General features: G+C 39.3%; 2 protein-coding genes across 3 annotated transcripts in view; both read right to left on the bottom strand.

Moving 5' to 3' along the window:
• Window positions 1-17,128, bottom strand: part of sf3b6 (splicing factor 3b, subunit 6) — a 31,016-nt gene that overhangs the window by 7,320 nt on the left and 6,568 nt on the right. The window lies entirely within an intron of this gene.
• Window positions 8,423-17,128, bottom strand: part of vsnl1a (visinin-like 1a) — a 30,327-nt gene continuing 21,621 nt past the window's right edge. For both annotated transcript variants that reach the window (XM_060866888.1, XM_060866889.1), the window contains exons 3-4: window positions 16,277-16,492; window positions 8,423-9,972 (exon numbers count right to left, since the gene is read on the bottom strand). In XM_060866888.1, coding sequence (XP_060722871.1) covers window positions 9,775-9,972; window positions 16,277-16,492 — 414 coding nt within the window. In that variant the 3' untranslated portion in view covers window positions 8,423-9,774. The remainder of the gene's footprint in view (window positions 9,973-16,276; window positions 16,493-17,128) is intronic.

The raw sequence follows: 17,128 nt of genomic DNA, 5'->3' as shown, positions 1-17,128 counted from the left end.
TTCAAATCAGCTCGTAGTAGCGCCACCGGCGCAGCCAATAGGAAGCGCGCTCACATTAACGCAGGATTTAACTTAAACAACCCTCGAACTTTAATACTTATCACCTTATATATACTGCTGAAAAAATGAAGGACACACTTCTATTACACACCGGATCTCGATAAACCAAATATACAAGTAAAAACTAAATACTTCACTAATCACAAAATCATCTGTCTGAAATGTCAAAACTAAATATTGTCAAAAACAAATTCTTCTTCACTATGTTGAGCTACAATTTACTACACAGCATGAAATCACTTTATGATTGTCGCAGTCTCTTGTTTCACTCTGATTGGACAGATCCAAGCGCGCACTTATTCAATATTTCTGAATGACGTCATAAATTCTGCACGTCCACTTGTTTGCATTTAAATTTAAACTCCAGAGGTCCGCGAGTGTTTAAGAGTTTCTGTATAAACGCTTTACACTGATCTTACACCGACTTTAAACGCTTCTGAAAATGAGTGGAAACGTCGATTCAACAGAAGGAGCCGAGATATCAGGTATTTTTATATGATATAGTCAGATATCAGAAATAATCCGATCGTGTTTCTTTTGTTTTTTAATTTATTTTCCACTCAGGAGGCGAGAAAACTCAGGAGAGCTGCTGCTAGCTTGTTGATGATGACAATTTGAGTTCTTAATATTTCTTTCTTTCTTTCTTTCTTTCTTTCTTTCTTTCTTTCTTTTACAAATCATTTGTTAAAGATAGATGAATATGTTAGATAGCCGCCCTGCTAACTAGTTAGCGCTAGAGATCAACCGTCACAATCTAGTTAGCAATTGTCTAGCTGTATAAACATCTATAGTTCAATAACACTGAGCTCCTATCTGTTGTTTATAAATCATTTAGCTGGGACTGAAGTCTGGATCAACCAAAGAAACTTTCCCATCAACTTGTGGAACTTGGTGAATGATCCTCAGATTTGTTCAATCTGCTGGGATGACAGTGGGGAAGGAATCCTGATCTGTCCAGAGGCCTTCAAAGCTGAAGTGCTGTCTAAAGCCAACAAGGAGAAGATCTTCAGAACAACTAATTTCATCAATTTTGTTCGTCAGCTAAACCTGTATGGCTTCAGGAAAGTTTGCCCTGACTATAAGATCTCATTGACAGAAGTGATCTTCATACAGCACTATTTTAACCCCGACTTTAAACGGGCCAACCCGGAGCTTCTGGTGAAGCTAAAGAGACTCACACCTTCCAACAGGGCCAAGCTTGCCACTGGGCAAGATGTCTCCAACCACCCAAGTCCTTTTCATCCAGTGCTGAATTCACCTGACATCTCTGCTGTGGTCGGTCAGTAGATGTTCAGAACAAGCTATAATTTATTCTTTCATTTATATATTCATTCATCTTTAGTAACTACTTTACTCTGGTCAGTTTCAAAGTGGCTCCAGAGCCTATCAAAATAAAACTGGGTGCTCTGATTGGGATGCCAGCCCATCACACACATACACACCAATATGCTATTCATTAGCATAACCAATTCATTTCCTGGCATGTAAGGGGGAGGATGTAGGAGGTATGAAATCTAAGTACATTAGAGGGAAGGAAATTGGGTATCACATTTATTTTAAAACCTGATATTTCACCTTGACAGAAGTCCAGAAGATGGACACTAGGAGCTGCATTGTATTGTAATATTGTTTCAGATTAATGTATTAGTGAGATGTGGTGAACATGTTACTCAACACTGAGCCATTTGTCAACCTTCATTGTTTTGTGTTCGTTTTGTTGCAGAGAACCATTGCTGTATCCCAGGCTCTTTGGATTCCAACATGCCCTGCTCCCAACAAGAAGTTGCCTCCTCTGCTCATTGTGGCTATTATCCTGTAAGAGCTGAGACACTTTTTTAGTTCACGTACTAATCAAAAGGAATTGTCAGTGCAGTTATTTTAGCCTGTGTAGCTACAATAAGGTTTGGTAGGAATGTAAACTTTAAACCTTGATGTGTGCTGTAACACAGAACCACTTATTGTCCAGGACTCATTTAGCCACCTCCAGTACACTGGTCAGGATCCAAACTGGCAGTCAGCTGATGTCCAGGACGACTTATTTAGCCACCTTCTGTACACTGGTCAGGATCCAGATCCCAGGAAGTGTCACATGAACCTGGACACTGTATTCGAAGCAGAAGATGAAATGCAGGTCAGGTTATACAGAAAGTATTAAAATACAGTTAATTCAGATTAGATGATCCTCCCTCATTAACACCCCCTGTGCTAATAGTCTCTGTGTGTGTTTTCTCCCTATTCAGGCTGCTGATTTCTTCACTCTGCTTGACTTGTGAAGATGGTTAAATATCATTAATTATTGATATTTATATTTATTTATATTTATTAAATGATTCTAATCATTAAGCCATCTCTTGTATTATTCTGAATCATTTCTTTAATAAAAAAGATATAAAACATGAATATACCAATAGCTCTTGCAGAGGCATTTATTATATCAAATGCAATGTGATATTTGTATGAATTAAAAATTTGTACTTCAGTCTAATCATAATTATTGATATGTAAGAATAACTATTTAAAAAAACATTGCATGTATTGATAATTCTTTTTAGATTTAAATATAAATGAAATATAAACAAAAATTCTGAAATGACAATAAATGCAGTAGAATATTGAAAATGTTCAGTTTTGCCTAAGAATTATTTATAGGCTGATGGTGGTGTAGAACATGTATGAAACTTTACACAGTGCCATAGAGGTTTAACGTATAGAGACTGGTCAGTCGTTACAAAGTGCTCTGAACGGACATAATTTAATATACTGTAGGGGGGCACGGTGGCTTAGTGGTTAACACATTCGCCTCACACCTCCAGGGTTGGGGGTTCGATTCTCACCTCCACCTTGTGTGTGTGGAGTTTGCATGTTCTTCCCGTGCCTCAGGGGTTTCTTCCGGGTACTCCGGTTTCCTCTTCCAGTCCGAAGACATGCATGGTAGGATCATTGGCATCTCTAAATTGTCCGGAGTGTGTGTGTGTGTGTGTGTGTGCCCTGTGATGGGTTGGCACTCCGTCCGGGGTGTATCCTGCCTTGATGCCCAATGACGCCTGAGACCCAATGACTGCTCCCTGTGACCCGAGGTAGTTTGGATAAGCGGTAGAAAATGAATTAATGAATATTTAAGAAAACAATTGCATGCATTGATAATTCTTTTTAGATTGAAATATATTGAAATTATTTTCCTGCACACAGAGCAGTAATAGATTGACAGTAGTGAATCATGTAGTTGTAGTTGAACTCCACACACAGCAGTTCTCCAGTGCTCTGCTGCTCAGTCTAACAGTACACTGTAAAAAGTGATTTGTTGTACATAGTGATATGATAAGTAACTATTACTTAACATTAAATAATAAACACTTGTGCATACAACTTGAATGGTTTGTGAATGTGAACTTAAGACTATGCATATAGTCAAGTTAATAATGTGAGTGTGGACAAAATATTAAAAGTAGGTAAATGTAGCATAAAAATGTAAGCATTTAAATTTAAAGTGTAAGTATTTATTTGTACTTAAAGCTTTAAATTGTACTTATAAACCTTATAGATTACAGCATGATTGTCTCGGTCGGCATCGATCACTTCCATGTGTTTATCCGAATTGTCCATGTTCATTTAAGATATTAAACTCCCTTAGTTCACACTTGAATAGGCACCATGTCCCTGATGATATACACACACCTGGGGAGCACATTTCCTTCTCATGTCAACATTGTGCCTCTGTCACATTTCCAACAGACACTGACTTGTTCACACATCTCACACAGCATCTAAATAATCTTAAAACTGTTGTGTTTTTAACCATGGTGATTTTCAGAAAAACATTTATGGCACATTTGCTGTTCACAAAAGCAGAAAGCATCCTTAAAATTGTCAAGATAAGGGATGACTGAAAAACATCAATGACAAAATAGCCAGAACTTTCTCCCAAAGTCGGCAGGAGATAAAGGACAGTCCACCCATAGAACTTCTTCAGCAAAGATGGCCTGCCTTGTTTGACATAAGTACTTATTTAATTACAACTTGTGTTAAAAGCTTTTTGTGTCTGGCTGGCCATTGTCTTGTTGGCCTAAATTTTTCCATTTATAAAATTAAGGGATGTTAAAAGTGTAATTGTAATGCTTTAGTAGTTTTGAAGGTCAAAGAAGAATTCAGGAGGTTAAAAACTGTTGAGCTTGAATGGCAAACATGGACAAATACACAGACATACTCCTTTCTTTGTTTCGAACCAAAGGAGGAAATGCTGGATGGCAGATGCATGACATTTTAAATATACTTAATCAGGTACACATTATTTTGTTTGCACATGCTCGTGTTTATGATGTAAATGTTGTTTTATTTATCCACACTTGAAAGCATTTTTATTGTGATTTTCAGAGTAACGCTGTGGAAAAACGCAGAGAAGTTGATTGTGACGTTGAGAGTGTAACTTTATCACATGAATTGTGAGAAAATGAAAATACAAATACAGCTTGTTCCTGAATAAGTATGTCTTTAATCGTCATTTGATGGTTGACGGTAGCCAGTGACTCAGCTGTCCGGACCTCTAGGGGAAATTCATTCCACCACTTTGGTTCCAGAACAGAGAAGAGTCTTGTAGTATACTTACCTCTTACCCTGAGAGACGGACCATGTTTTTAAAGAAAAATCAAACCGCATAAGTTACCCATAACCACCATCAATCACTACAATAATTTTTCCATTACGCTCCCAGTCTATCTGCATTTCTTTAAGCAGTGTCACAGTCATTTACTGTACATACATACTCCCACGGTCATTCAAAATAACACTTCTTGCAAACTTCATTATGCATAAAGCCTCCATAAGCTGGCTATTATAACTGAGTAAAAGTGTGTATGTACAAACGTGTGTGTCAGAGTTTTTTAAAAAAAAAAGTAAAAATGTCCACATGTAAAAAAAACAAAATGTTTATTAAAAATCTTTCTAATATTTATATTTTCAGTTAATATAAGTAAACAATGGAACATATTGTTATGTATTTAGTACATTGATTCATTAATTTATGGATCTATGCTTAATCGTCAAATTTATTCATTCATTTTTGCTTGTAAAAACAGAAGCGTTGGTCGGTTGTGAAACATTTTGTGACACAGCACTTTCACCAGCAGAGGTCCTCGTCGAGCTCTGATTTGAAAAGCTTCGAGTAATGAAATCTTCCTTAATGTGTGAATTGTGGGCAGGGCTTACTTCCTTTTAGTTGAAGTTTTTTAGGTATCCCTAAAACCTCTAGCATTCTAAATAAGTTTTGAGTACTGTTTTGATCTATTTTACCAAACCATTTTTTAGATCTCACTTTTGGTTGATTGAAAATATGTGCCTCAAAACCATCTCTGTAACCACCTCTTACAAACGTAGGTGCTCTCAGAAAACAGAGGAGGGTAGATGAATGTTACTGGAAATCTGACTTCTGTGGATGAGTCTCAAACAGTGGTGGTAGGTGGGCTCTGCAATTGCCAGTATGCTGTAAGGAAAGCTGGTTTTGTCTCGCCTTTAACCTCTTACTACTCTTTTGACTTTATGGTGCTAACTAATATAACTGGATAACCCTACAGAACACCGCTACACCAGCTGGTCTATCCTCTGCTGTGCTTTCTCTCAATCACCATGAGAAATGGGCAGGGGTGGTGGTACAGGTCTACTGTTGGAAGAATATGGTGTTTCACTCCTCTTTTGTATTATAGAATAGAATAGAACAGGGCATAGAAGTCTATATTATCGCCACGTATACATTACAGCACAGTGGAATTCTTTTCTTCACATACCCGAACTGAGGAGGTTGGGGTCAGAGTGCAGGGGCAGCTATGATAGAGCACCCCTGGAGCAGGGAGGGTTGAGGGCCTTGCTCAAGGGCCCAGACGTGGCAGCTTGGCCGTGCTGGGCCTTGAACCCCGATCCGCCTATCAACAACCCAGAGCCTTAACCAGTTGAGCCACCACTGCCACCACTGCCCCATTTCAGTTACCTCTCCAATCAACCTTGTCATCATTGTTGTCTAAAAGTCTCCTGGTAACCAAGGAGACATCCTGGGAAAAATGGACACACTGATCAGTGATTTCCCTTCTGACAGCACCCTTTTACAGTGCTTGGCAATTTTAACCTACCACAAGCTTTAATCTTCAATCCCTTATGACTCTTCTGGTCTCACCTGGTGCTCAACTGCTGCTTCCTCACACACAAGGGAGGAAATATCCTGGACCTGGTTTATACCTGTCCTACCCCAGCTACAAACATGACTGCTACCACACTTCACATCTCTGATCATCACCTTGAATCTTTTTCTTCACCATCACTTTTTCCTATCGTGCCTAAAACCAACTTTCAGCATCTCTCTCTTACCTTTCGCAACCTTAACACTGCCCTTCTTCTGTAGCTTCTGACACTCTTTCATCCCTTGCTGATCCTGACTCCTTTTCTTTACACCCCTTGGACTGTTTCCTCTCCTCTCTCTCCAGTATTTGACCACTAAACCCAAGAAGACTTCTTGTTCTGCTCCTTGGATTTCAGATGTATTGTGAAGCAATTGAAGAGAGCTAAGATCATGAGAGAGAAAGTGGAAAAAAAAAAAATCACAAGTCCATGCAGCACTTGCGGTATTAGAATAAAAAGTATATAAAAAAAAAGCAAAAAAATAAAATAAATTAATAAAATAATAAAAAAGTATAAACTATATAAGAAAACTATATTAAAAACTAAATAAAAAAATATGAAAATATAAAAGGAGAAATAATGTATATACATATGCATAAATGTGTATGGTTTTTAAATATTGTCCTTAAAGTGTCCAGGTGAAGTATGGTGTGTAAATAGTGTATAAAGTGTATAAAGTGGCACTGTGCTGTGCAAGTCCAGAGTTAAAGTGACAGTGACAGTCCAGAATTAAAGTGTCAGTGCAAAAAAAAAAAAAAGGGGGGGGGGGGGGTGCCTAGAACAGTGGGGATTAGAGTAACGCTATGGAAAACCGCAGAGAAGTTGATTGTGATGTTGAAAGTGTAACTTTATCACATGAATTGTCTGAAACTGAAAATACAAATACAGCTTGTTCCTGAATAAGTATGTCTTTAATCGTCATTTGATGGTTGACGGTTGACCTCTAGGGGAAATTCGTTCCACCACCTTGATGCCAGAACAGAGAAGAGTCTTGTAGTATACTTACCTCTTACCCTGAGAGATGGTGGAACCAGTCGAGCAGTGCTGGTAGATCTGAGGGTGCGGGTTGCAGTGTGAGGAGTGATGAGGGCTTTGAGGTAAGAGGGAGCTGGTCTGTTTTTGGCTTTTTTAAGCTCATGAAGCTTAAACAAATGATTGGTGACACCACACAGTAAGGGTCACATATATTTATAGTAACTTTAATAGGGAGGTCATTCCTTTTGAACTTCAGTAAGTGCAGTAAGGTGTTACCAGTAATTCCTACTGTTTGAAAAATGAGATCATCCTCTCCTCCACCAGGTCCTTTTAGGCATGCTTGGTGAACAATTTACATAAACTGAGCAGAAGTGATAAACCGATTGCTTCATTTTTTTTTGCCAAAAAGTAAATAAAGCAGGTAATAATGAGGTACTGGATGTAAGATTTCAATGCCATGTAAAGATTATCATATTTTATGTAAAAAGAAATATCATATTTAAGTATATAACCTCAATACCATATAGATATGCTTTTCTATTTCTTTCCACATAAACTATATATACTATATATATATATATATATATATATATATATATATATATATATATATATATATATATATATATATATATTATATATATGTATATAAACTGTTCATATATATATATTTTTTAGACAGTGCTTTTAGACAGTGTTTAAGCTTTTAGACAGTGTGTTTACTGCTTAGGCAGTTTAGACCGTGTGTGTTGCCATCTAGTGGTCAGAATTACGAAATGCAGAAAGCTTACTTCTAGTAGACGCTGCAACATGGTTTGGGGGATGCAGAGGTTGATGTGCCAAGAGTGAGGTGCAGGCGTCCAGTCTCTAGATGACAAGGTACTGAACAAGCACGTTTCCTTGATGATACATTTGTAGCACGTGCATAAACACACACACACACACACACACACACACACACACACACACACACACACACACACACACACATATATATATAATGATTTGAGATACAGCTATGGATCCTGAATATGTACTGACTTGCCAAACCATGAATTTCCATATCCAATGCACAACCACTGTTCTGATGTATTTTAGTTGTTTTTTTAAAATTGCTCACAAATGCTTCTTTGTTCAAATGATCAAACTCTCATATTGAAGGGGAAAAAGGCCCATATACTCTTTTATTAGTTTAAATCACAACACAAGGAGTAGTGCAGCCATGGTATAAGGGGCACATACTGTATACATGCAACATTTACAAAATAATCTCCAAAATTAAAAAAGCCATTGCACAGATTTGGTGGCAGGTGAGTCTGTAAACATTTATGTCAAACAGTATGTGTAAAGCTTTAATTAATAACATAAATAGTGTTTACATCAAATGAAGCTTGTTTGACATTCGCAGCTGAATAGACAATGCAGACTAGGAAAAAAGTTTCTAAATTTGTCACCGACAATTTACTTTTTATTTGTTTTCCTAAACCCTCATACTTTGTTATATGCAAGATTAAAAAATAAACTGGGGTAGACAATAAAATACCATATTTTGAGCAAAATACACCATTTTACTGTAATACTCTCATAGTGTCTGTCAAGTTGAATGTGACAGGAACAACATCTGAAAAGCTCTGTAAGAGAGCAGCATGTCTAATCCATATGCAAAGTGATATGCAGTGTATACGGCAAAATATTCAGTCTAAGGGCATTCCAATTATAGAAATAAAACCGTACTGCCCATAAGAGTAATTTATGCTTTTTTCACAAGCAGTGTAATCGGACCATTAGAGTATACATACTTTATATAGTATACATATGTTTTAAATACTGTATAACCTTTAATCTGTATTTTTTTTTTTAGCTATGTTCATTTGTTGCACAGTAAAATAAATACTGTACAGGTTGTGAATAATTATCTGAGTATCGATAAGTTCAAACTAATGAATAAATTATAAAATATATCCCTCGACTTTGCATATCATAGTAAACAGGCCTTCACTTTTCTGTATGAATATATATGTAAATGTTTGCTCAGACGATATATAAATGGAAAATCTGAAATAGTTTCTATTATCAGTGGACCTGGTTTTGTTTGATATTAAACAGTATTATGATACACTTAGCTTGCATTGGTAATGTTGTACAATAAATAGATTAATTATTTTAGTACAGAACATCAGTAATGCTAAATTTCCAAGTGAATAAGACTTTATGGAACGCATGTTCTCCCACTTCACATACTGGCAGTTTATTTTAACTATATGTATGTATTATATCTTTCTGAACTATTATTTGTGTGTGTGTGTGTGTGTGTGTGTGTGTGTGTCTGTCTGTCCCTCTGTCTGTCTGTGAGAGCCTCTACTGTGCATGTATGTGTGTGAGGAGGTGTGTGCTTCTGTCCGTGCATGTCTAAAATTGGTTTGCAAAGAACATTCTCATTCACACAAGTGTTTCAAACACAGGAAGCAGATCTATTGAAAGGTAGTCCAAGCAATTTTTTTTTCAGTGGTAATAGCTGAAAACTGAATGGAACATTGATCTTCGGTGCAGTCTCTGGCGTTCACTCAGATGCCACTCTTATTTTTGCAGATCACACTGCAGCAGTAATACGATGGATGGGTCGCCCTTTGCTGCCTCTTTAAACTCCTCCAAAGAGATCTGGTCATCGTTGTTCTTATCCATCTTGCTGAAGATTTTGTCAACCCGTTGCTCAGGGGTAAGGCTATCCTCATTCATCTTCATCATGATCACAGTACCCACCATTTTGTAGATCGCCTGTTGAGGGAGAGGAGATTGAGTCTCCTATATACTTTTATTATCTAAAAGCAGTGACTCAGCATGTTTTCTGACAAGTGCAACATCACAACTGTTGATTTCCTAACACCTCAACCTCAACATTTACTCTCCCAGCGTGTCTACCTCACACCAACATTATATAATCTGTACCCAATATAACATCTTGCTAACAAACCACTAAACAGTGATGGACCAAATGTTGACAAAAAACTCTGTTCTGTCTCTTAGATGGCTGGAATGTATGGTGATATTAATATTCTATATAAAGTGACACCTTACTGAACTTTACTGCAAAAAATGCATGAATGTTAGTGTAATTCCAAATAAATTTTACAATGTAACTTTATTGTCTCCTGATTGCTTATACTTCAAAAGAACGAGGAAGTCGTGGCCTAATGGTTAGAGAGTTTGACTCCTAACCCTAAGGTTGTGGGTTCGAGTCTCGGGCCGGCAATACCACAACTGAGGTGCCCTTGAGCAAGGCACCGAACCCCACCAACTGCTCCCCGGGCGCCGCAGCATAAATGTCTGCCCACTGCTCCGGGTGTGTGTTCACGGTGTGTGTGTGTTCACTGCTGTGTGTGCGCACTTTGGATGGGTTAAACGCAGAGAACAAATTCTGAGTACAGGTTCAAATTCTGAGAACAAATTCTGAGTACCGTATGTCATGTCGTCACTTTGAATAAAAAATAAAAATAAAATTAAACAGATTTCATGCAACACCCAATGTTCAGAATCTCACATGACTGTTTATCAAAATCTTCCTCTGGGGTTTCCTCCGGGTACTCCGGTTTCCTCCCCCGGTCCAAAGGCATGCATGGTAGGTTGATTGGCATCTCTGGAAAATTGTCCATAGTGTTTGATTGTGTGAGTGAATGAGAGTGTGTGTGTGTGCCCTGCGATGGGTTGGCACTCCGTCCAGGGTGTATCCTGCCTTGATGCCCGATGACGCCTGAGATAGGCACAGGCTCCCCGTGACCCGAGGTAGTTCGGATAAGCGGTAGAAAATGAATGAATGAATCATGCTACACAAAATATTAAGAAAGTTGCAAGGCTCTGTGTGTAACCATGGTTACAGGGTTTAGTTGAGGACTACAAACATGGTCTCCCATAGAACGTGGTATCTATTGTTTTATGTACAAATAGTCCTCGCATTGTGACTAAGACCCTCTGCAAAAAGAACCCTTCCATGTTTTGTTTCTCAACCCCAGTAACTAAACCCCAACCATTCTGGTGGTTTTATTCTTAGCCATAAAACCATGTTTACATGTGAATCCTTCTGTTCTTCTTCCTTATATTCTACATTCAATTTTTTATTGTTTCTTTGGAAATAGAAGGCCACATATTAAAGTCTGACAACGGTTGACTCAAATGGTAATACTGTTGTCTGTTATGAATCAGACCCAGATTTATTGCCCCTCCCCTGTCCTCTAAATTTCTGTTTGCATCCTTTGCTAACAGACATGACCAAGTAAGTGTTTCTCATGATGCTGCTCACGGGGACACGGATGCACTGGTAAGTTCCTCTTACACTCATTTTACTCAACGAATACATAAAGTATTTGAGTACAACACCAGAGGGAGAGATGTGGCCGTTTAATTCATACAGCTCCGTCAAGGCTCCGATTTTGCAGCCAAATATGCAACGAAGTTCTTTATGTTGGCAGAACAAAGTGTATGGAACAGCGCAGCTCTAAAAGCCATGTTTTTCGAGAATGCCTGAATCCGACCCTCCAGGCTGAGCTTGCTTGTCGGGACAAGGACCTCTCCATAACTAATTACATCACGCTGGCTATCCGTGTGATTCGAACAGGCCTCATCAGCCTCAGCCCCTAACACGAGTACCGCCCTTCATCCAGGACAAAACCCCAGAACCCATGCAGATCGGCTGGGCTAGAGTATCACCAGAGGAGCGCCAGTGCCGCATGCGCCTTCGGCTCTGCTTCTGTTGTGGACGTGCAGGCTATAGCTGCGCAACCTGTTCAGAGAACACCCATTCTACATGGAACTAAAGTGAGCCCAAATAATGGTCAACATTGTCTAGTGATACCGACTTTAATTCGCAATGTTAATTGAATTACAGCTCTGTGGCAGCACCCTGACAGCACTGCTATGAGGAAAGCCGCATAAGCTACAATGGTCAGAATCTGCACAAAATGCCTTCAATGATCTCAAGTATAGGTTCACCACAGCCCCCATCTTGCAACACCCAGACCTCCGCCTGCCGTTCATCATGGAAGTAGATGCTTCATGTACCGGAATAGGGGCTGTGCTCTCCCAACATCAAGCATCCCCAGCTAAACTCCACCAATTGTCTATTGTCAATGTATATTTCAAGTCCTAACAAACACAAGAACCTAGAGTACATCAAGAGCACCAAACGCCTGAATCCTCACCAAACCAGATGGGCATTGTTCTTTACACACTTTCAGTTTATGGTCACTTAAAGATCCAAGATCCAAGAATAGCAAAGCTAATGCGCTATCCAGCTACCGCATATCACCATCGTGCCATGCCTCCCTCCTCAAGCCAGCTCACCCAAAGGAATCAAACACTGAACCTTTAAAAATACCACCCTGTATCGAGATGGGGGGACATGCATATCTTGACAAAGCAATCACTGACTCCAGGAGACATGGGAGTCACCTAAAGTACCTGGTAGACTCTGATTGGTATGGTCCAGAGGAACAGGCGTGGGTAAACATTCATCTCTAATCACAGAATTCCACCAGTCGCACCCAGACTGCCCTGCCCTAAGACCACAAGGGTGCCCCAAGTAAACGACACCAGGAGGTGCCCCTAGAGAAGAGGGGAGCCATCGCAAAATACTAACTTACAGGTTAACAAGAGTTCACTTTTAGTTTCAACTTCAGGATGCACTATCATAAAAGCTAGCCACACACTTCTAACAATGCAAAGTATCGTCAACCCTGTTGCATACCAAGCCGTTCATCTGTTTCGCCTGTTTTGCCTTTTGTTGTATGACCTTGCTTTGTGTATTACTAGATTTATCAAGTATTTTTGCCTTGCCTTTGTCGATTTGGATTATTCTCTGTCTGTGGATTTATTAAAATGGATGGATTCCACCGACTCATCTTTACACCTGTGTATTAAACATAATTATGTAGCTTTGTAGAAGCCAACATTCTGTTTTCCTATTTAAGCTTAGACAAAAATTTATAAAATTTAATGCGGCCTAGAGCTTTTGAGTCACATGCACCAAATTCAGATATGTTGTAGACCCTGGTCTGAAGTTTGTTGCTATTACTTTTCTAAGCGATGTGAGTACCAGTACTTCCGGTACCTGGTCTCAAATTGGCCTTTTTTCCCATAGACTCCCATTATAAACTTTGGAGGTTTATAAGCTTTCGAACTATCTACACCAAACTCAGCCAGCTCCTTTAGGGTGAGACTCTGAACAAACTTTTAAATTGGTGTACCGACTGGCCTTCCGGTTGTGCCGCAGCCCCGCCCCCAAAATAGGCAAAATCAAAAAACTTTTTAACAACATGGACATGTGACATATCAAAACACTCAGAACAATGAGGGGAACTTCCTCACGTGTATTCTGATGACATCACTTGACATCAGGTGATGTCACGTGAAAATTAAAAATTAGCACAACATGGACTTGTGACATCAAAACACTCAGCCCAATGAGGAGAACTTCCTCAGGAGTATTCGGATGATGTCACATGCTCGTCTCCACTTACCTCCAAATGTTTTGGCACCCTAGCTTTCTGTGTACTTGCTTCCAAAAGTAACACTAACCCTTATGTCCACTCGCCTCCAAAAAGCACCGGCCTTTGCGAATACTTGCATCGTCAAAGCCAACATCAAAGTTTGTCGTGACGAACTTTACAATTCTAGTTCAAAAGTGAAGTTACTCTGCTAATGTGTAAGTTGGAGATATGTATTCCACACTAAGTTACATGTGGAACTACCACAGTGAAACTATCTTTTAAAGCTATTATCTAACCGTCATGCCCACAGAAAATAGGAGAGCATAAAGAATCCAGCCAGGGCCTGTTTCTCTAATTGTGACTGCACTTCTGCAGTCAATACAGCCAGCTGGTGTGTTCCTCACACCTTTTTTAAATTGCAGCACTCTGTTTTGTGTTGGTCAACATTATATTTTAAGTAAATGTGTATTTTCAGAACTGGTGACTCACATGAACTCTTTGATTGAAGTGTGATCACACCCTGCTTACTAAACATTTCTAGCTCTGGGTCTAGCTCTGAGCCAGCTAACTTCCTTTCTTATCTGAATGAACAAACCCAGTTATCTACCACACTGTACTGCTTTCATGTTTCTTCAAGTGCTTGGAAGGCAACCTAGTAAATATCTATACTTATTGCTCCAGCAGTTTTGGGCATTATCTCAATTAAGAACCAGGAACAACTGTGCGCAGTGTTACACAGTTCATGGTCATATATGAGCTGCTTGCAGCATGGATTTATGCACAGAGCTTCACCAGACTGTACAACTAACAAGTTTACACATTAATATTTTAAATATCAATGAACATATCTGCAACTGACAATTTTCATGATTACATTTTGTCACATAAACAGATAGATATGTATTGCATATGTATTGGAAATGTAACAATTTAAAGCAAAATCATTAAATTGAAAATCAGGTAAAAATGCAGTATGTAATGTGAGTCCACATACATTCATTCATTCATTCATTTTCTACCGCTTATCCGAACTACCTCGGGTCACGGGGAGCCTGTTCCTATCTCAGGCGTCATTGGGCATCAAGGCAGGATACACCCTGGACGGAGTGCCAACCCATCGCAGGACACACACACTCTCATTCACTCACACACTACGGACAATTTTCCAGAGACACCAATCAACCTACCATGCATGTCTTTGGACCGGGGGAGGAAACCGGAGTACCCGGAGGAAACCCCCGAGGCACGTGGAGAACATGCAAACTCCACACACACAAGGCGGAGGCGGGAATCGAACCCCCAACCCTGGAGGTGTGTGGCGAACGTGCTAACCACTAAGCCACCGTGCCCCCCTGTGAATCCACAATGAAATTCAATATTTGGATTTATTAGAACGGTAAAAGAAAAGGCAAAAATTCAGAATTTATCTAGGTCTACAGAGTGAAAACATATAGTAGTGTTTTTTATACATAAAGGACTTCATTCTTGGCCTGTTATGAAGTAAGTCTTAAGCCCTATTCGGACGGGATTAGTTTTACGTGGGGACGTGGAGTAATGCAATTTTACCTCAGGACGTCTGTAATATAAATTGGCCAATTCGCACGGGACAAGACATCTCAGTAAAACTAGCAGAAGTGGGAGGGGTAACTCGCTTTACGCACCACAGTAACCTCCTTGTCGTCATGTGAGTATGACGTTGCTTCCTGTTATCACGTGCGCAAACAGACAACATGGCGCCTCCATGGTTGCAAAACGCGCCAAAAACTTTTAAACAGGAAATGACGGAATTTTACCGTGCATATTTACAGCGGGTCTATTCGGACGGGATTAGTATTACCTGAGGTAATTTTTCCGGACCTTTTTACAGAAGGTAAAAGTCGCCGTAATCTTTACTGACATTGTCCGTAATGATTACCGAGATGGCACATTCGGACGGGACTAAAATCACAGAGAAGCTCTGGTAATAATTACTTTACCCCCACATCCCCACGTAAAACTAATCCCGTCCGAATAGGGCTTTATAGAGTAACTCTTCCATGCCACATGTGAATATCCAAATGTTTCACGATTCTCTGAAAACAGCACGTCTCCGATTCCCATCAGACATAGACCTTCATTTTAGTCACGTCTAAATCATGTCTTGCAAAGCACACATGCACTAATGGTTGTCTTTTTTTATTGTTTGTCAATTTGTAGAGGTACATTAGTACCTTCTGGTTTATGTATGTCTTTTGCCTTGTGGTCATAATTCATGTTTTGGTATCTGAGGTTTACGTTTTCTGTATCATTCATGTTTTATTTCATATAACCTGCACTTATATCCAGCCTCTCCTCTACAAGTTTCAGACAGTAAGCTAGACCTAACATGGATTCACTGGATTTTTTTTTTCACTGTACAAGAAGCCCTCATTGAAAAGAATCACCTGATGTGGGAGGAACAGAAAGCATCAGTCCACCTCCTTGCTCTGTAGATGATATCTCTCCTCCTCCCTGCAGAATATTTTACCCCCAAGTCTCTTCCCATTCTGATTCCATGGAAGGTGTTGCACAAACTTATGGCCAAATACTGTATGTTAGATACTATTAGCTACTGTACATACCTCAATAATTTCCAGCATTTCCACTCGTGTGATCTTGCCGTCTCCATCCAGGTCATACATGTTAAAGGCCCAATTGAGTTTTTGTTCAAAACTGCCACGGGATGTAATGGACAGAGCACAGATAAACTCTCTGAAGTCGATGGTGCCATCTCCATTTTTGTCGAAGGTCCGAAATGCATGTTGGGCAAACTTGGATGCATCACCATAAGGAAAAAACTGAAAGAAATGTGAAAAGGTATAGGGATTGTAAAACAAAAGCAACAGAGCTCCAGCACTATGGGTTTAAACAACTATCTGTACAATGTGGTTTGGTAACAAATTACCAGTGGTTAAGATGTAATTATATACAAATAATTATGCTGTGCTCTGTGTGAGGGTGTGTGTGTGTGTGAGTGCTTGTGTATGTGTATTTGATCACTACATCATCATTTCAGTGTGTCTTTGGCAGCCTCACTGCAGGAGTGGGCTGCAATGCGGACCAGCACTCAGAAGACTGAGTAGCAGCAACACAGCTCATCACTCCTTCCTTTATGGGGTGGGTGGATAGATGATAAGTCTCTTAATCACCTCAGACAGAAATGACCTCCACCCATTTCTAGTGCAAACACTGCCTCTGCATTTAAAACTCTGAATTAAAACCAGTCTACTAATTTCAAAATATGAACAATTTTCCAATTCAAATGTTGACACACGCACATGTTTATTGACTGAACATTGCAAGACATGTTTGAATTTATATTCTGAATATATTATGACTGTTTAAATCATAGTATCATGAAATTTAATCACAGTTAAAGTAATCATTTAACTGTGCCTCTGAAAAAATTATTGGTATGTCTTGTTAAAAACAAT

The sequence above is a fragment of the Tachysurus vachellii genome, chromosome 3, assembly GCF_030014155.1.
Source record: "Tachysurus vachellii isolate PV-2020 chromosome 3, HZAU_Pvac_v1, whole genome shotgun sequence".
Lineage (NCBI taxonomy): Eukaryota > Metazoa > Chordata > Actinopteri > Siluriformes > Bagridae > Tachysurus > Tachysurus vachellii.
Note: the sequence above shows the minus strand (reverse complement) of the source record. Positions and strands in the feature narration are given on the sequence as shown.